This window comes from Pseudonaja textilis, chromosome 2 (assembly GCF_049901715.1).
Source record: "Pseudonaja textilis isolate UNSWEBS1 chromosome 2, rPseTex1.2, whole genome shotgun sequence".
Classification (NCBI taxonomy): domain Eukaryota; kingdom Metazoa; phylum Chordata; class Lepidosauria; order Squamata; family Elapidae; genus Pseudonaja; species Pseudonaja textilis.
This window is the reverse complement of record NC_141991.1, coordinates 11,843,366-11,864,884: the sequence shown is the minus strand read 5'-3', so window position 1 is coordinate 11,864,884 and position 21,519 is coordinate 11,843,366. Positions and strand designations below refer to the sequence as shown.

The 21,519-nt window shown below is 38.9% G+C and overlaps 1 protein-coding gene across 1 annotated transcript; it reads left to right on the top strand.

The window, feature by feature from the left end:
• Positions 1-4,707: 4,707 nt before the first annotated feature.
• Positions 4,708-20,924, top strand: LOC148126723 (vomeronasal type-2 receptor 26-like). The gene is made up of 8 exons (XM_087923119.1): positions 4,708-4,950; positions 6,618-6,908; positions 7,507-7,670; positions 14,121-14,409; positions 16,168-16,965; positions 17,574-17,786; positions 18,957-19,083; positions 19,907-20,924. The coding sequence occupies exons 1-8, from the start codon at positions 4,708-4,710 to the stop codon at positions 20,809-20,811; spliced, it is 3,030 nt and encodes a 1,009-aa protein (XP_087779245.1). The 3' UTR covers positions 20,812-20,924.
• The last annotated feature ends 595 nt before the right edge of the window (positions 20,925-21,519 follow it).

Genomic DNA, 21,519 nt, shown 5'->3' with positions numbered 1-21,519 from the left:
TAAATGTAATATTCAATCTATGCCTGGTGTCCTCATATTCTGAATGTTCAGGAAATGAGGTCCTTTCTTCCGATTTTTGCAAATCTCTGAATAAGTACATTTTTTATGGTTCTTTGGTCAATGTGTCAATTTTTGGTGTTTATAACAATTGTCCAAGTCAGCCAGGAGCAAGACTTTTTCCTCTGAATGTCGACGGATTTTGAAAGCTGCAGGTGCCCCCGCTGCTTTCAGTGGATTTAGCAGTTTGATGGATTTCTTCCCCTTGGGGAGGAAATTGCTTTTAGTGACCTGTGGACAGAAGACCTATAAAGGCTGAGTGAACCCAGATACTGGTGCACCAGGATACAGGTGAGCTAGCTCTTATAATTTGTTTTCCACTGTGTTGCAACACTGTTTAAAATTTGTTTTAAAATTTGTTTTTTATTTGTTTGTTTAAACACTGGGTAAAAAGGGTTTTTTCTTAAGCCTGATAAGTTTATGTTAGCCCTGTGTGTGTGTGTGTGTGTGCGTGTGTGTGATAGTTCGGTACTGCTATTGTTCTGCATTATCATTTCCTCTTTTCCCTTTCCTGTGTTAGAAGGGAGAATGTTATTATTTCTAAATGGGGTCATATTTTACTAAGCCAGATGCAGACAACCCATCCATTCCACCCTCCTCCCCTCTGGGTGAATTGCTTAAATAATGGAGTGAGCCGTGGTTAAGTCTTTATACAAAACATCTGAATAAAATGACAGTAATTGAGCTTTGCACTGGGGTGTGGCCAATGCTTATCTTAATTCTGCTGAACTATAGGTGGGATAAATTTGGAGAATCTGATTGTTATTGCATAAGAGCTTTGCGAAAAGTTCTTGTTAAAAAGAAGTTAAAAATGCAATTGCCGTATGTGGAGCCCTGGATACACGTTCAGTGGGTGGACCCTTTTTCTTCTACAAGTAAGAGAATTTTATAGGAAGCAGAGGAGGAGGGAAAGTGGGACCCACTGGAATATGCCAGCTGTCCAAGACCCCCTCCATATAAGATTCAGAATGTAGCTGCTGTGGCTGTAGCTGTAGATGCAGACGGAGCTGAGAAAAGTGATTTTCTGGCAGTAAAACAATATAGAGAATTAAAAAGGGAGTTGGTGTCAGGCCTGGAGCCTGCCACCTTGATGAAATGATAGTGGAGGAGATGTCTACCGCTTTGCTCACACCCCACATCTCCTCCGGCATGTCACGTTTCAGTCAGCTGTTGAGCGGAGCTTCAATCAGCTGCTGGGCGGCAATTCCAGAACTACAGGGCTTCACTGTTTAACAGAGACTTTGCAACTATGAGGCTTCATTCACCTATTGGAGTGGGGATTTGGACAGACAGGACTGCCGTGCTAGCTGAGGGGGAGGGGGAGACTACTGAACTGCCATGGGGGCTGTGTGGGAGGCTGGACTTAGGGTAGGAGGATTAGGTGTGGATGATTAGGCAAAGGGAGCAGGTGTAGGGGATAATTAGCTGAATAGGCAGATGTTAGGTTTGTTGAGCGGGGTTGGGAAACTGCTATAAGGAGCACTGAGAGGCAGTTGCTGTCAGCGCTAGCTTTATTTGTGATCCCTGTTGTTCTCAGTTAGGATTAGAATTGCTGCAATGAACCTTTGAAATTCACCTGCAAGCCTGTGAGTAAAGTGCTTTGTCTGCGATACTCTCCAGTACCCAGTTGAAGGTGACACCAATCTCTTCTTGAACGTCTCAAGTGATGATGGTCCCACAACTTCTGAGGGCAAGCTGTTCCATTGGTTGATTGTTCTCACTGTCAGAAAGTTTCTCCTACTGTAATTTCCATGTTAAATCTCTTCTTGTTCAGTTTCAATTCTTTGTCCCTTGTTTGGCCTACAGGTGCTTTAGAAAATAGCTTGACCCCCGTCCTCTCTGTGACAGACTCTCAAATATTGGAAGACTGCTATCATGTCTCCCTTGGTCCTTCTCTTCATTGGACCTTCTCTACCATTTTTTCTCTGCTTCTTTCCTCTGGTCTCATCCATTTCTTGCCTCATCCATTTCTTCCAACCTTGCCCACATTCACAAATCCCTTTGTGTTTGTCATAGGTGTAGCTCCTAAACCTTTTCCTACAGAGTGTGATCTCATATCTATGTAGCATTATCTTTTGGTCATGAGAGTAATCCATTCATTCTCTTGATGAAGATCTACTATAAGCTCCCAAGGCCTTTCCCCTTAAATATGGCAACCTATTCATTCTCAGGCCATTGACAAAAAGTGGGAACTCTTTTGAACACGGTAAAATAAGCCTCTACATCTTGCATTGCTGAGCAGGAAATTCCAGTCTCAGGAAGCTGACTGAAAAAAGGCAAAAATCCTGTGAAGGAATTGTCTTCACAAACCTCTCATTGTTCTCTTCTCACATGCTTCATTGATCAGAACCATCGTGACAACATGTAGCTCAAGCTCAGCCTGAACTGCCTTCCAAAATGGCTTCAAATCTATTTATTACTTTATTGGATTGCAGTAAAAATGCCCTGAATCACTTTCTGTGGGATTGGTGGACATATAAATATGATGAAACAATCATTAAGCACACATCAACAACAGGTGTGATTTGGTGTGATCTGATCTTGTTGTTTTTTAGCCGACATTTCATTACCCAAACTAAGTAACTTCATTGGTGTTATTTGATGTTACATGCACTGATTATGGAACCTAGTTTGCGTACTGAAATATTTTCAAGAAAACAACCAAGATCAAAGGGCACCAAATACCCCTCCTTTTAAACATTCTCCTTTATTGACAACAACAATAACAGGCCTAGCCTAATCATGAGGTAGCTGGGGCCACCTGTATCTCCAGTTCTTCCACAAGACAGGGGATATCAAAGAGAAGGGCTGCTTTATGAGTTCAACAGGATGATATGATTGTCAGGATTCTGGCAGTTGCCCTAATTAAATCATGAGCCTTGAGCCAAGCTACAAAAACTTCACAAAATTTATTAGAAGTGAACATGTCAGCATGATCTGTATGAAGCTGATTCTAAGACATATAATTCACTGTCAACCTTGACCCTGGTTTCCCTCCACCCCTCTGGGTGTATCATAATTCATATGCTCCAACGAAACACATTCATAGCCAAGAGTCACCAATCACATTCTCCAATTAGAGATTTGCGTGGCAGAAATTCTGGTCACTTAGTTATAGTCTTTGCAAGAATGGAATGCACTTTTGGTTCCAAACTGCTGCACTGCTCTTTCAAATCCCCCCTTCTGTTCATGGCAACTCTAAAACAAGCATAGAAATGTTTTATGAGTTGTCAATGGTTTCATAGAAGGGATACCAAGAATCTTCTTGTGCTAGCCCTGCCCTGAGCCACATTGGATGCCAAAAAATTAACGACTTCCCCTTCTTTATTTTCTGACTGATTCTTTACATGAACCTAACCAAGGACTGCAGGGTATGAAATAAAGTAGACAAGTTTTATAGATGGTAGATTTTATTAGGTTTAGTCACCAAGAGCAGCTCAACAACTTTCATAGGTTTTACATCTGAAAATATTATGCTATCCTAATTTTACCCATTTAGTTATTTATCTCTATATTTATATTTTGCTGGATACTTTCTATTTCTCTTTCTGTACCGATCCCTGACCATAATCATCTTCTTGTTTCTTATATGATTTAGTTCCACATTTACAAACAATCAACAGCTTTTTTTTCTGAATGAAAGAAAGCTACATTTTTCAAAGTGGAAATCCCCCAATAGCAGAACCTGAAGTCAAACTTTTGATGTCTTTATTGAATAAAAAACAATTTCCAGAGATTTTGTTCTTGTTTGCTATGTTATAAGAGAGAAGAAGTAGTCATGTGAACAAGAGCAACCACCCAGTAGTAGTATGCTACCAGTTCGGCCCAGTTCAACTGACCCAGCAGTAAAAAAGAGCCTCCAACAATAAGCTGAGAGGAGGGGAAAAAAAGTCTCCAGCTGAAACAAGAGAAAAGCGCAGGATCGGCTCTCCCACCTGCCCCTGCCTTTTTCTCTTCTTTATCATCTCATCTGCTTGGCACTGCAGGGCTCAGCCAGTGTGTGGAAAGCTGCACATGTGATCACCGAACCAATAGTGGAATAGATCCCACTCCTGCAGCCACCCATCTTTGAACAAGGCAGCCAAACAGGATCAACTATATCCATGAGGATTGAAATTTCAGTTTCATTCCAAAATTCTCTTTGGAGAGTTGATTGCATCAAGATATTTTCTAAGGCATGTTTGGGAGAAAGTTCTCTTCTCTCACTCCTTGACCCCCTTTTAGAGTTTTACCCCATTTTTGACTCTTCCTAATTGACATCTGCCTGTTGACTCACTCAGAGGTTAGAGAGATGATGTCTCTCCATGGAGACATTATCCAAATCATAGTGATTTATTTCTTCTCTTGTTGCTAAATCTCAAAAGACATGTTGGATTGCCTTCAGATATCACACAAACACAGCCATAACATGCTTCCACTTTGATATCATATCAATGCCTTGTTGGCTAATGTCTTTGCACTGGGAAATCTTGGGGCCAAAAATGGCCTTGGAGAAATAGAGAACCTTGAAAGCTTCTAGGACAGGCAGGGGATGCAGATATGAAGGCTTGTATAGAGTCTGTCAGAATTAGAAAACATCTGGAACTTCTGTCTTGGAAGAGGGCTTTGCCTTCTTCCACCTCTTCCTATCACTTTGTCTTCAAAGTAAGGATGGCGACTCCATCAGGAACACAAATCATGTTGCTGCTTCTGCTGCTTCTGCTTCCTCACAAAGTTCTGACAAGTTTCAGAGCCAAATGCATCTTGACTCTGAATAGGAATGAGGTGCACCCTCAGAACTATTACAAGCCAGGAGAGTTCCTCATTGGTGGTATTGTCTCTAGAACAAGGACAATGCTTCTACCATTGAGCTTCAACAAATCTCGTTTGATTCAAATTTCTCAGTATGTCAAAGTTTCTGCGCAGAATTAGGTCCTCTCCATTCAACCCTAAGTGCTAAAGTTTAGCTGCCTCTCTTACAATGAATGATCTCTTTGATCTGCTAGTTTCTCTCTCTTTCTGTCTCAATTCATCCTTGGTTCATCCCTTTCAGCTGATGAACCTGATTTGAAATTCTCAAATGAGTAATCAGTAGATACATTCTGTTTTCTTGACCTTGAAGAAGAAGCATCTGCATCTTAGCAGACTTGGGCTGAGGATGGAGAAGAGAGGATGGTTCTTCCCTTCTATCACTCATGCCCATTAAGGTCATCAACATGGATAGAAAAATGCAGAAATGTTGACTTTGAAGTAAAAATGAGATAAGCCTGACAATTTTATTCTGTACCACCAATTAAATTAATGGATCCCAGTCAGAATTGACATTTCATAGATGTGTGAATCCCATTTGAACGAATGCCAGAATCTTATTTATACAATGAGTTAAATGTCAATTAAATCTCTATTGTGGACATGTGGGACATATAAACATCTCCAGCAACTGAGCATCTACTCCATTTGTTAACAGTCATAGTTGCTCATTTTATGTGTCATTGTGGGTGTCTGTCTGTATGATTCTGTATTTCATGTGGAATAATTGGTCAGACTTCCATTTATTAATTATTGGAGGGGATAAATAGACAAAGACTGACAGAGCGAGATTTAAAGTCTAAAATCTTGATACAACAGCAAGAATAAAGATAATATGAAGAATAACCCAAAACTGAATTTGTAACTGAATTATCTACAAATGATAAACATGTAATAACAAAAATATATAGTTTTAAACATTTCAAACAGAAGATGAACAGGTTAAATTTGTGTGACTGTATGTACTGTTGACTGTTAAATAGAGATTCAGTTTATACACTGTTATAATTTAAGATATTTTTTTTAAAACAAAATGATATAACACCAGACAAGTTATCAAAAATATGTAAATATATTTCAAACCAATTGTAGGAATAGTAAAAAGCATGGGGGAACATTTTATCGTGCAGAGTGAACTTGTGAGAAAGCTAGGAAATTTTAGATGCAAATTGAAAAAATAATGCAAAGAATTTGAAAGGTTAAAAATTATGAAGAAAGCAGAATTATTTTTTATTGGGACATCTGAGCAATCAATTAAAAAAGATCCATAGTGGATGGATATTATATATGGTAACTGCAGCAAGATTATTGTATGCATAATGATGGAAGAATTGTGGAATTCCCACAGCGCAGGACTAGATTGTGAAAAATGTAGATTTTGCAGAAATGAAAAATTATCTGTTGAAAAGAAAATCAGAAAATGTTTTTTAAATTTCTAGGACCTTTTCTTCCTTTCTCTATTTCCTTCTTTTCTTTTGATTAATATTTCACTTTCTTTAGCAATTCTTAACATATATCAATTTAAAAAAGAATGAGAGAAAACTACCAATAACTAGATGCAGAAAGAATATGCATTCAGTATCAAAAAATAAAGGAAAAATGGAAAGAATTCCAGAGTTCCTTTCAGATAAGTGAAATTTGGAGGAGGGGGGGGATTTGAAAATGCCTCAAAATCTCTCAGCCTTAGATGTATTAAAAATAGAATTGTCTAAAGAATAGTTAATTGACAGGGAGCTTCCTTTGATTGTGTCCTGATATATTTTTACTTTCAGGAAAGCATTAACAGAGTTCTGGAAAATGCTATCCTTCCTTTTGGCAAACCAAATGATCAACAAGAATCCCAACATTTGTTCAATGTCATCCTGGGATACAACATCTATGACAATTATTTTGGACCACAAATGACTTCGGAGGCTTTGCCGGACCTGCTTTTGGAGGGGGAGGCTAATGTTCCCAACTGTAGCTGTGGAAGTCAGAAAAACACCCTGGCTGTTCTCGAAGCAACTGGTATTGACATTTCCATCCAGATTTCAACCATGTTGGGAACCTACAAAATTCCAAAGGTGTGTCTTTGTTGTGAAGACCATTTTTAGACATGCAACTTACAGCCAGACCTCCTCTGTTGTACATGAAGAGAACAGTTCTATTGTGGGAATTGCATGAAGTAAGGATGAAGGTTCTATCAATGATTGAAGTAGACAATCCTCTCTATGGTACACTCATAATACAGACTGTGAATCTCTGCTGGCTATTTGCAATAGCCAGATGCTTCATTGAAGAGCTGCAGTGGCTCAGTGGTTAGAGTGTAGTACTGCAGGCTACTTCTACTGACTACTGCTGACTGCCGTTTGGCGATCCAATCTCACCAGGCTCAAGGTTGACTCAGCCTTCCATCCTTCCGAGGTGGGTAAAATGAGGACCCAGGTTGTTGCTGACAATATACTGACACTGTAAAACACTTAGAGAGGGCTGTAAAAGCACTGTGAACTGGTATATATAAGTCTAAGAGCTTTTGCTTGCTATTGAAGTGAGAAGAGAGACAATGTAAACAGAATGACCAGGAGTGGAACAATTCCTCTATCAGAGCCAGGTATTATTTTTATGATCCCTTATGATTTTTTTTATGATAAAAAAAAAAAGTTAACTTTTTTCCCTTTTCAGATCAGTCATGGTTTTGATTCCCAGGTTGTGAGTGATGAAAATCCTTTTTTCTACCCAATGCTCCCTGCTGAAGGAGCCCAGTACCCAGGGATGGTGAAACTGGTCCTCCATTGCAGATGGACCTTGGTGGGTCTCCTTGCTCCAGACACTGAGAATGGACAAAGGTTCATGAGAACGTTGACTTCCATGCTGGTCAGGAATGGCATTTGCCCAGTTTTATCACAAATCTTTTCCCCAGGTTCTCGGGAAGCGGACATAAACTGGCATTTATACCTCAGTTGGAGAAATATGAATATTTTTATTTTTGGTGCAGATTTCAGTTCATTCAATGTCAGGGTTTTACTTGTGGATCTAGTATTTGAAAGGCTTACGGAGCCTCCTAGAGGAAAAGTCATGCTAACCACAATCTGCTGGGACTTCACTATTTATTTGGATAAACAATCTTTTCCTGTCAAATACATCCATAGCATATTTTCCTTTCCTATGAAGGAAATTCAAATTGCAAAGAATGGTAGCCATTTGAACCTTTATTCTTTTATGAGGCACTAGGCAGAGATCTCCTTCCTATATTCCTACACCAACCTTGCCTTTTGGGTGAAAGTCTGGAGACAGTGCAGGCAGAGAGAAGATCTGGCAGCTCTCATGGAAGAGGAGATGGATCCAATCCTGACTCGGGACAACTATTTCATTTACAACACAATTTGGGCTTTGGCTACGGGCCTTAAATGCAGCATATTTATCCAGATCCAGGAACACATTGAAAACTGGAAAAAATTGAAAACTCCTATGCTGAAGGTACTTATTTTCTGTTGCACAGCTCTGCATAGCAGCTCAAAATCTATGTTACAATTATAAGAACCTGACAATAGTTATACGGTATTCTGAATATAAAAATTACATTAAATTCCAATTTTTCATTGCTCTTCTTTCTGAAATTCATTTCATCCTGCTCATTTCTTTTTACACGCTTCTTTGTAAAAATATCAGTCTTCTACCTCTTCTTTGACTTTTTTTTTACAAGCAGGATCATTACCATGTCGTACATTAAAAGGGTGCTGTGTATATTAAGCTGCTTAACATCATTAGGAGCTATCTAACAAAATGAAATTTAATGGTGAAAAAAGTAAGGTTCTACATTTAGGCAAGAAAAATCAAATGCACAGGTACAGTATATGTGGTACCTTGCTCAATAGTAGTAACTGTGACCTTGAAGTCCTAGTGGACAATCATTTAAAAATGAGCCAGCTATGTGCTACAGCTGCAAAAAAAGCCAACACAGTTCTAGGCTGCATAAACAGAGGGATACAATCAAGATCAAGTGAAATACTAATACCACTCTATAAAGCCTTAGTAAGACCACACCTAGAGTACTGCATCCAGTTTTGGTCACCACACTATTAAAAAGATGTTGAAACTCTAGAAAAAGTACAGAGAAGAGCAACCATGGTGATTAGGGGACTGGAGACTAAAACGTATGAAGAACGGCTGCAGGAACTGGGCTTGGCTAGTCTCATAAAGAGAAGGACCAGGGGAGACATGATAGCGGTTTTCCAATATTTGAGGGGCTGCCACAGAAAGGAGGAAGGGGTCAAGCTATTTTCTAAAGCACCTGTAGGCCAGACAAGGTATAATGGATGAAACCTGAACAAGGAGAGATTTAACCTGGAAATAAGGAAAAACTTTCTGACAGTGAGAACAATCAACCAATGGAACACCTTGCCCTTGGAAGATGTGGGAGCGCCATCACTTGAGACTTTCAAGAAGAGATTGGACTGCCATTTGTCAAAAATGGTGTAGGGTCTCCTGCTTGGAGACCTGGAGTAGATTTTTGTTATGTAAAATAGACTGCCCAGACCAGAGAAATGGACCATTAGCAAAGGGGAGGGGGGCTGAATTTCTGCCTCTCTGAGTTTCTACTTCTCTTTTAGGGGAAATAAAATCTGCCCTTTTAATATATCCTAAAATATTTCATTTTTCTAGGAGAGGGGTGGGTTTTAACTTCCAACAGTGCCCTCTTTTTGCAAAAATATGTGGGTGGAACACACATTATTGGCAAAAGATTAACAATCAATCAGATCATGGAGACTTGATGGGTGAGAGCTTTTTTGGATAATTCACTTGGGGCTGTTTTATTTCTTAGAGATTGGAGGGAACTAAAATGTCATGAGACTAAAAAAAAAAAGTCATGAGACTAAATTCCTGAGAGAGCAGAAATGGTTTTTACTTCTAAAATGGAAAGAGAGCTCCACAGGAGTGTGCCTGCTTTGCAGGAAAACCAGTTGCTCAAAAAATGGTGGAGAACTTGTCTTTTTTTGTGAAATATACTGATGTAGGAAGATAGCACCCACCCCTCTCCTAGAAAAATGAAATATCCTAGGAAATATTTAAAAGGCAGAATATTTCCCCTAAAAAGAGTAAAGTAGAAACTCAGAGAGGCAGAAACTCAGAAACCCACCTTTGCTAGTGGGGCATTAAAGTCTAGACCAGATATTCTACATTATAAAGGCCTTTGCCCATCCCACCACCTGGCCTGGGAAGATTGCATCATCAGCCAGTACTCAGGTGAAGTCATATGGTCCAGACAAAGCTACAAAGTTAGCTAAGACCCCCACCCCTGGGAGTCTGACAACCAATGGGATACATTTCTTGCACAGGAACAGAAACACTAAGGTGGGGCCCAACAGAGGTTATATAAAGGACTCTCAGAATCCCAGTCCTCCCTTCTTTTCCTTCACCCAACATCTTGAAGCATGTGACCTTTCTTCAAGCTCTACCTGACTGTGGTTTCTTTCCTAAACCCGAAAAACGTTAACCTTAGACATTCTACTATTGACCTCACCCCTTTCCTAAGAGGTCTGCAGGGTGCATGCATAAGCACACCAATGTGCCTACCATCCCTGTCCTATTGTTTCTTTTATTTTTCTTATATGTATCCATGTATTCATAACTATGTTTTTACTTATACCTATTATAAGTAATAGCAGTTGACAAACCAAATAAAATAAATAAATCAATAAATGTGGTCCTGTCCACCATTAAACCATCTTTCCAAACAGCCTCCATATTTCCAGTGTCTTTTTCTCCACTTGGAACTGAACCAAGAAGGATATTTCTTTCAATACACATAAGAGATGCCTAGAGATAAACACCTAGAGATAAAATAATAAAACACACATTATTGGCAAAATATTAAAAATCAATCAGATCATGGAGACTTGATGGGTGAGAGCTTTTTTGGATAATTCACTTTGGGCTGTTTTATTTCTTAGAGATTGGAAGGAACTAAAACCCATTCAAGAAAAGTCACAAGACTAAATTCCTGAGAGAGAAGAAATGGCTTTTATTTCTAAAATGGAAAGAGAGCTCTACAGGAGTCTGCCTGCTTTCCAGGAAAACCAGTTGTTCAACCTAGCTAAAAAATGACGGAGAGCTTGTCTTTTTTGTGAAATATACTGACACAGATGCCTAGAGATAAAGACAAAGAGTAAATCTGATTGGGAGTCTATTATTATGTTCAGACCCATCCAGGCCAGTAAGAGAGCCAACAGCTTCTTGTATATCATCCCTTATTGCATTGGGCAGCTATCATCTAGTGGTATTGTTGTTACATATCTTTTGTTATATGTTATGAATGTATCACAAGCACAAGTTATGAATATAGAGGGCCTGGGATACAATTATAATTAGCCTTTCATGAACTCACTGAGAAACTCATGTTACTGGAATGTGTGTACTACTGATAAGGAAAGATTCTGAGTGCATGTAAGAATGATGTATTGTTGGTGATACCAGGTAGAGCATTAGTGGTCATAAGGAATGTAGTGGATTCATGAAACACAGAATAAGAATGTGAAGTTCCTGACAAGACTAGGGCAATATGTTCCATACACTTGGATCCAGAGTAAACAAGTGAGGTATAAAGAGAAGATTATTATGAACCCAGACTCCCAAAGTTCGAGATGACTGTTGTTGGAGCAGGAGATGCCCTGAGTCTGCTTCCCAGCCCATTCTAATGCAGCCTGATCACCTGTGTTGAGAGTGTATGTGAGTATTGTGTGAAAGAAGCCTAGTTAGGCAGCAGTACTTACAGCAACCTGAGTAGCAGAGGTAGTATTCAGCAGGTTCTGACCAGTTTTGGAGAACCAGTAGTGGAAATTTTGAGTAGTTCAGAGAACCAACAAATACCACCTCTGACTGGAGATTTTACAGTATCCTTCCCCTGCCACACCCACCAAGCCATGCCCACAGAACCAGTAGTAAAACAATTTGAATCTCACCACTGCTGAGTCGCCATGTTGGGCACAACTTATTTGAATAGCCTTGTTGGACATTGTAACCTAATCACTATACTAAACTGGTCTGGTTCATATTGGTAGAATCTCCTTAGCCTGATCACTTCACCAGTGGCTGCATTCATGTTTGTAACTTTTAACTATGGCTTGTTTTCTGAAGTCAAATCTGTTGGTGGATGGATCAATGAATTACTGGAACTCTGAAGCACATTGATTTAGTGGAGACAAGCTGAATAATGGTTTGTAACTGAAATAACCAGGGGCATTTTTCTTCCTGCAATGATGCCATTCACACAAAAGACATAATTAAATCAGGGAAAATTCTCATAGACAAACTGAGACAGGAAGCAGGTCTAAGTTCAGCCTTCTGAAAGTCTATAAAAAATAACAAATATCGACAGCCATCCTTCCTCCTCTCCCCTGGGGGAAAATTACATATTGGCAAGGGCACATATTTGTCCAAAAAGGGGAATTCCTCCCATCTCGCCTGGTACCCACACCCTGAGTGTAGAACCAAACTCTGGAGACCATATGTCACAATGGCGGACAGCAGAAGTCAATTCCCTGGGTATTGTAATATCTTCCTCCAGCATAACTTTCTGGATATGTCCTGATAGGAAGGATGACAACCATTGTAGAAGAGTGTCTCCAGGGATGTATCTGCAACATCTCAGAAAAATCCTTTTCTCCAGCTGCCCCTCTCTACATGGAGCCCTGGAAGAGGTCCTGAGTACAAATTATCACTCACAGTAATTAGCATAATTCCAGACTTTGAATGCCTGCTGATAGTTTTCCAGTGACTGATATTGATATAATGCCAAACTGAAGCAACATGGAATGAATCTTTCATCAGAAAAAGAGATAAGCATCTACTCATGCTGAATGGTTTGCACAAGATTTAGGACATAGGCAGGGATTGTGATGCTGAATGTACTTTTCCCTCTTCTCCAGGTGAAGCTTGATTTGTTTCTGTTTGAAAAAGGAAACCTCCTGGATATTCCATTTTCTGAGACTGCATTGAAACTATCTCACTCTTCTTTGGAAAAGGTGATTGATTCAGCTCCATGAATTATGGACCTCCTCCTTCTGCTTTCGATGCTACTAGTGTCCCAGACAGTCTCTGGGAAGCTTAGAATGAAGTGCCCACTGAATATGGTGCACCTGGATAGAGAAAGACCATGGAGCTACTATAGGCCAGGAGATCATCTCATCGGTGTAGTCACCAGTACAGTAACACTAAACCAGAAAATGTTGTTTTTCAACCAGCTTCCCTATAGTCTGTCTTACTTGTAAGTGATTCAGTGTGATGAAATTATATTCTTCCATCTGCAGTTCATACTCTCATTGTTTTCACCTTATTCTATATTTTAGGAACTGATTAATTTTGTTGCTTGATCAGATTTCCATGGGTTTCCTCTTTTGTTTTATTTAGTAGCACAAATATGAAGATGGAGCAGAAAGAAATACCTGAAAGAAGTCCACATTATTTTCCTCTCCAAATCCAATCTAGAATTTATGACTTGAATACTGACTTTTGTTTAAAGTAGCAATTGTTGTAGTTAAACATGACCAGCTCATTTCCATATTTTTATAACTGCTCATTGATATTCAGTGCCTGATCCTTTTAGGAATAGTGGATGATCTATTTTTAGAACAGCTTTTCAGGGTCCCTTATGAAATATCCTCTTCCTTTTATGATGGTTATACTTTAAAAAAGGAATGATTTTGAAGACTGGGTACAGTGCTGATGAAAATTACTGCTGCTATAAATAATAGACTATTTCTGATTCTTATCTGCTGCCCATTTTCTCAACATTTACAAAGATTAAATTTGATGGGTAGCTATCATTTTCCTCTGGTTTTCAATCAGTATTGGCTTCAGACTCAATAAAGGTAAAGGTTCCCCTTGCACATACATGCTAGTCATTTCCAGCTCTAGGGGGTGATGCTCATCTCTATTACAAAGCCAAAGAGCCAGTGCTGTCCGAAGACGTCTCTGTGGTCATATGGCCGGCATGACTAAATGCTATTACCGTCCCACCAAAGTGGTCCCTATTTATCTACTTGCAATTTTTTTACATGCTTTGGAACTGCTAGGTTGGCAGAAGCTGGGACAAGTAACAGGAGCTCACTCCATTACACAGTGCTAAGGATTTGAACTGCCGAACTGCCAATCTTTTTGAATGACAAGTTCAGAATCTTAGCCACTGAGCCGCCAGACTCAATTGTCAAATATTAACAAAGAGGATGAAATTGGAAAAATGGCATTGTATTATTGCTGTTGGTAATGCCTGTATTAATCAAATCATGTTTTTACACTAGTGAACCTTATACGACCAAAGGAATAGAATGCTTTATTTTCACCATTCAATTGATCAACAAGAATATCCAGCTCCTATGCAATCTCACACTTGGCTACAATATCCATGAAAACTATTTGAACACACTTGGCACTTCAGAAGTCTTGCTGGACATGCTCTCTATGGGAGAAGCCAACATTCCCAACTACAGCTGTGGAAGGAAGGACAACACTTTGGCTCTTCTTGATGCAGCTGACAGGGAGATTTCCATCCAGATGTCAACATTAGTAAGCCCCTACAAAGTCCCACAGGTTTGTATGTGTGTTTCTCTATTCATAATAAAGTGAGTGGGGTAGTAGTGAGTGCAGAATAGATCCAACCATATCTTCTCTATGGAATTCAAAAGCTGCTTTTCACTATGTCCATTGTAGGTGTCATGGTCAGGAATTGGGATGCACATTAGGCATGTATCAAAACAGTCATATCCTCTCATGATAGCATCTCTATTGCTTTTGGGGAGAAATTGCTAACTCTTTGGAAGATGGACTCAAGATTCAGAAGGATCTTGACAGACTTTAGCACAGGGCCCTATCCAATAAAATGCAATTCAGTGGTGAGAAAAGTAAGATCCTATTTGTAGAAAAGAAATATTAAATGCACAGTTATAGAATTGTTCATACCTGGCTGAGCAGTAGCAACTGTGAGAGAGATGTAGGTTTCCTACTGGACCATGTCTTAAATATGAGACACCAGTATGCTGCAGCTGCCAAAAAAGCAAAAGTAGACCTAGGCTGCATAAACAGAGGGATGAAATCAATCAAGGAGAATATTTGTAGTTCAGTTTTTGAAATGAGGCTTTTTTGTTGCTTTCTGAGCTTGGTTATTTTCTTGAAGACATTTCATTACCCAAACTAGGCAAGATCATCAGTGCTAGTAAGGAGTGTGGGGAATGCTCTCAATTTTATCTTCTAGTGACTTGCCCTGTAAGAGTTGGTGGGAATGGTCTTGGAAGTTTTTTGGTTGAGCTTTTTACTGTTAGATTGTTTGGCAATTCCTTGACTGTGGTATTGTTTACTTCTTGATTGTTGGTCTGATGTTAATCAACGTCAATTAATCAACATCATGTTAATTAACATCAATTAATATCATTAATTATTGATGCAAAATGAAAGGTATGGAAACTATAGACTCCCAAAATTGTGTTTGTTAGAAGAGGCAAATTTTCAACTAAGGACCTCTTGGCTTATACAACTGACAAATTATATGAAGAACTATGGTCTCCCTGTCTCTTGTTCAATGGGAAAATAAAGTATATAGATTGCTGCACAAAGAATCTAAAATATAAAAGCAGAGAAAGATGAAGCAATCTTTTAAAAAAAATAAATATAACATAGCCCTTTATTGGAACAATATACAGTACTTCAGTTAACCTCTGCACGTGTGAGTTTAACTGCATTAAATTGTAGGGGTAATAGAGAAATATGATTTGCATTTTGATTGTTATTCTTTCTTACTTAATTTGTTTCTCATCTTCCATTTTTATATAAAGTGTCAGCCCTGAAGCTGACCTGACTGTCACCATTTTGGGGCTTCAGTGCTGCCACAAGTGCAGCTGTGGGAAAGGGAGGGGGGAGTAGATAGTTGGGGTGTTGTAGTCAAAATAAAATACTTTATCTTAGGAAACAAGGACATTCCCACCAGGTGTCCAGGGACTGGAGTTGTCTAGTAACGAGACTGAATCCTGACCGGACTATGTGACTGATTGTTTGGAGAAAGTGGAAAAAATTAATTAGGACAAAACTGCATGAACATTCAGAGAAAGTTTTTACCAGTCAGTGCCAATATGTTGTGCCCAATCAATTTATTCTTTGAGGAATCTACCTGCCTCATAGTTTTGATTGCTATGGGTGTGTTACTTGGAACCCTGACATTAAGTATTCTTAATATTCCGTGTTTAATATTTTAAACAATGGCCAAACAACAAGCTATTCTAAGATGTTTATCAAAACAAAAAGTTGGATTTATTAAAAACTCATATTTTGGAGTGGCCTTCTTCATTGCTTTTCCAGATCAGTCATAGAGTTGTTTCAAAGACTCTGAGTGATAAAAGTAAATTCCCTTTTTTTCACCGGATGCTCCTCAAAGAAGGGTTTCAGTATTCAGCAATTGTCCGAGTGCTCCTGCACTTCAGATGGACCTTGATTGGTCTCCTTGCTCCAGACACAGAGGAGGGAGAGAATTTCCTGAGGACGTTTCCTCTTTTGCTTGTCAGGAATGGAATTTGTGTTGTTATATCGCAACAATTCTCAATGACTGCACATCGAGCACCCTTCAGGGATTCCAGCTTTTCTCAGTGGAAACAAGTCAATGTTTTTGTTCACTTCACAGAACACATTATTCTTTCAAGCACATTTCATATTTTTCATCTAACACTTGACATTTTGTCAGGACCCATTAGAGAGAAAATCTGGATCACCACAGCTTTGGGAAACTATATAATGCAACATCTTGGATATCACAAATACATCCATAGTATTTGGAGCTTTGAATTTATGCAAATGATAAGGCCAAGATATGGTGCTTTTGAATCCTTTTCTTTTGTAGACTCCCAGTATGAAGACAAGAATTTTCAGTGCTCTTTTTCAAAGCACGTTTCTTCTGTCAAAGGCCAGAAAAGATGCATCCAAAAAACTCCAGTGGATACAGAAGATGAATTGAATGGGATATTTGTTGAAAACAGTGACTCTGTTTACATGGTCTTTATGACTCTGGCTCACATCTTGAAGGCTGCATATTCATCCAGATCCTGGAGGAGAAGGAAAGAGGCCCAAGAGACACTGGAGGCTCAAAGGCTGCAGCCATGGCAGGTATGGGTCTCAACAAGGATCCAACAAACTAAATTCCTCTGGAGAAGAAATCCATTAGGGAATTTATACAAAATGTTCCTTTGTTGTTTGCACCATGTCAGTCTATGTGACTTCTTTCACAAGACCAGAGTTGGTTGATTACATTTTTTTAAATGTAATTCCCTTAATAGCACTCCAATAAAGTTGAATTAGCTCCTATAATCATATTTTCTATCTTATCTACCTGGGAGCAGGTGAGCTTGGGAAATTTCATCTTTCATGCATTCTGTAATTGACCATTCTTTTCAAGGAGTTTATGAATAATCTCTTTTTTTTTTTTTTTTGCTGTTGTTCAATTTATTTGATACCTGCTGTCAAACGTTCCCTATAATTCATCAAATGTGACTATTGCATTTTCTCAATACATATATTTTAAAAATATTATTGACAAATTTAGTTGAACCTTCCTTGTTCACTTATGAATTTACTGGTAACATTTGTTGTCCTAATTAAGCATGTTGGCACATTAAAAACAAAAACTGTAGAAGAAAAGAACATATGTAAAAATATCTGGTGGTATAACAAATCAAGGTTTCAACTTTTAAAATTCTCGGATGTTTCCATTCTAGTTCCATCCCTTTCTTGAGAAGAATGAGTTCTACAATCTTTCCCACTGGAAACTTTATATTGACCAAAACGGAGAAATAGCTGCAGAAATGGACATTGAGTTCATGGTGATTTCGCCTGATGGGGATTTGATCAAAAGGAAACTTGGGAGTATTGAAATACAGAGAATTATTATTAATGAAATTGCTCTTTCATGGCTTAATATGCTCAATAAAGTGGGTCAAATTTTGCTGCATTTTTTTCATTTTTGTAAATATTCTCACTCATTTCAATTCTAGTTAATTCTAGTCACCATGGCAGATGACTTGGAGTTAAATGTACAAAAGAGAAAACTTAACATTTTGTTAGATGGATTCTGGGGACTTCAGTACTATTCAGAAAAGTGTCCTTCAGATGCCATGATAAGGAATATTCTTTTAAATTGATTCAGTCATGTGCAATATTGGATGCTGGGTAATTATTCTTTAGGATGGAGCCATGGATAAGGCTGGTGAGAAATATTCAAGTGCTGGCAGTTGCTAATACTGTAGCCTTAGGTTCTTTTAACCAGCATCTGAATTAAGGTTTGCATTGAATCAGTTGAAATACAGTCATGACTGGTTAGAGGTCCTGTTGCTTCATGTGAGAAATAAGCCTCACTTTATCCAGATTGAGGAATATCTCTCTTGAAAAATCACTGGTGTTCTATAATCTTTTTAAGCATCCCAAACTTGGCCAGAGTTATCCATATCTTCTCTTTCACCCCACTGGGATAAGCAATAAGCCTTCTGCTATTCTGAAGAAGCTTCAAAGATGTTCATGATTCACATGGGAGAATTTGAAATGAAATGCTACTTAGATTTGGAAACCCCCCTTCTTGGCTTGTAAGAAGGCACTTCACCTGAAAGATCAAGCTGGGACACCCACTTATATGGAAAGACACATCTACATTTCTTATTAGTTAAATATGAATCGCCCATTTTGCTCCAAGGGACTTAATGTAGCTAGCAATTTTTATCTTTATTTAAATTTAATGCAAGTTCACCATACTGTACTTTTAAATCATAGTTATGTCCGGAATGGAGAAATGCATGTTAACAAGGTGAGGAGGAGGAGCCAAACTGCTTGTCACTTAAGGCTGAAACCTTTTCAATTCCATCTTCACAGTCTTTCTTAAGTAGAAAAGTCCTTTATTTTAATGTTAGATGCCAAAAGCAAAACAGAGTGAGTAAATGAACAATCTGCCAGTATTTATCTCTCCATTCCAAATCTGTTTTGAGTCAATGATTTCATATTTATCTAAGTGAAGCCCAGAATCTATTTGGCTAATGTTAATGTCTGCATCCATTTTCATGCATACTTCATTCCAATATATATTCTTTCGCATTTCTTCTTTTTCTGCTTAGTCTCTGCCTCAGTCCCAATGTGTGGAAAGTTGTCATGCTGGATTTGTCAAGACGAAGCGAGAAGGAGAGCCTGCTTGCTGCTATGACTGCATTCCTTGTCCTGAGGGGACCATCTCCATTCATGAAGGTGGTGGACACCAAGGAAATAGACAGGACTTTTGGAAGTAGATTCATCTGAAATACGGTCATACAAATACAAGTCAAAAGACAGATTGAAACTCATTTTTTTTTGTTTTTGCTAGCACTTCAGCAGTTCAATTCTCACAGACTCAGGGTTGACTCAGCCTTCCATCCTTCTGAGGTCAGTAAATTGAGGACCCAGATTGTTGGGGACAATTGGCTGACTCTAAACTGCTTAGAGAGGGCTGTAAAAACAATGTGAAATGGTTTATAACTCGAAGAGCTATTGCTCTCATCTTCAAATTGCACAATTTCTTATTTAGAGGGAGGAATAGCAGAAAAACCTTGAGGGAAGGCCAAGGAAAAGGTAGGTGGTGTAGCAGATTGGACCAGCTTCTCTACTGCCAGAAAAAAATCTCTTCTGTTTCTAGTTTGGATTCCAGATTATTTGCAGAACTCACTTTTTTTCTAGCTAATTCAATTTCAAAAGACAGCCATCCCACATCAAATATATTAAGAAGAGCCATATCTCAGGATCCAGGAAATGTATTTAGAAAGATTAATTGATTATCTTCCTCTAATAATATAGGTTCGGCAAATGACAGAAGAAATCATTCAGGTTCCAGGACTTCTTCCAATTTCAGAAACGATAAAAATATCACTTTTTTTTTTTTTACAGAAAATCTTATTCTTACCTTCTTTCTTTATAGATTTTAAGCAATACTTTTCAGAAAATGCTGCTGGTAACACATTTTGTTGCAAGAAGGTATTTCTTGAAATGTGAAAGTATGGAATATGTTTTTTAAATGTTGCTTTTTTGTTTTACTCAGACACAGAAAAATGCAGCAAGTGTCCTGAAGAAAAATATCCAAATGAGGACAGAATCCAATGTATCTCCAAAAGAATAACCTTCCTGTCCTATGAAGAACATCTCAGTATCCTCCTCATCTCCATTGCCGTTCTCTTGTTCCTAACCACAGGACTTGTTTTAATCATATTCCTTAAATACCTAGAAACTCCCATTGTGAAAGCCAACAACCGAGACCTTTCTTACATTCTCCTGGTCTCCCTCCTATTTTGCTTCTTGTCTCCTTTTCTCTTCATTGGTCAACCAAGGAAAGCCACTTGCCTTCTCCGACAAACAGTTTTCAGCATCGTCTTCTCAGTTGCCGTTTCTTCTCTCTTGGCCAAAACCATCACAGTGGTGGTGGCCTTCCTCGCCACAAAACCAGGAAACCGAGTGAAGAGATGGTTGGGGAAGAGCTTGGCCAACTGCATCATCCTTTCTTGTTCTAGTGTCCAAATTATGATCTGCTCCATCTGGTTGGGAATTTCTCCCCCATTCTGTGACTCAGACTTCCATTCCCAGCCTGGAGAGATCATCCTGCAATGCAATGAAGGTTCTGTTTTCATGTTCTACATCACCCTCAGCTACATGGGCTTCCTGGCTGCCATCTGCTTCACAGTGGCTTTCCTGGCCCGGAATCTTCCTGGAGCCTTCAATGAAGCCAAGCTGATCACCTTCAGCATGCTGGTCTTCTGCAATGTATGGGTCTCCTTCCTGCCCACCTACCTGAGCACCAAGGGGAAATACATGGTGGCTGTGCAGGTCTTCTCCATCTTGGCCTCCAGTGCTGGTCTGCTGGTCTGCATCTTCCTCCCCAAGTGCTACATTATCATTCTGAGGCCAGACTTGAATACAAAGGAGCATCTTACGACCAGAAGAAATGTATAAATGTGAGTTAGAGGAATTTCCACTCTCAACATATTCCAGCAGACCAAGCATAGAAATTGTTTCAAGGTGTCCCATGAACATAAGCTGGGGCGATGATTTTGAGCTGATATAACAAAGTGCAATTGGAAAATTGCATCCTCCATCCTTGTCCAGTATAATTGCAAGGTGTATATAGTCTGGATTACCCATCAAGTCAAATTATGTAGAAATAAAATAAAAGAAGAGCTGAAATACAGCTAAATAAGAGTTTTACAAAACAATTCCTGAAGAATTGAGAGTATCCACATTTAAATGTCCCAGGTTCCATCTGTTGCTTTTTGTCCTGCCTTTTGATGCTTTGGAGAATAGGTTGACTCTCTCTTCTTTTTGGCAGCCCCTCAAATATTAAAATACTGCTATCATGTCACCCCTGGTCCTTGTTTTCATTAAAAATGATCTTTAATGAAATTCTAGCAACCATTCTTTATGTGTTTTACCTTCACTCCCCTAATCATCATTGTTGCTCTTCTCTGCCCTCTTTCTAGAGTCTCAACATCTTTTTTACATTGTGGCAACCAAACCTGGTTTCATTATTCCAAGTGTGGTCTTAACAAGGCACTGAGATATAAAGATGGGTCCTGGCCTTATTCAGAAGACCTGTTTTTAACTTTTGGAAATGGAAGTTTGCAAATTCAAAGAAATTATCACATAGTTTCTCAAGTTTAGCAG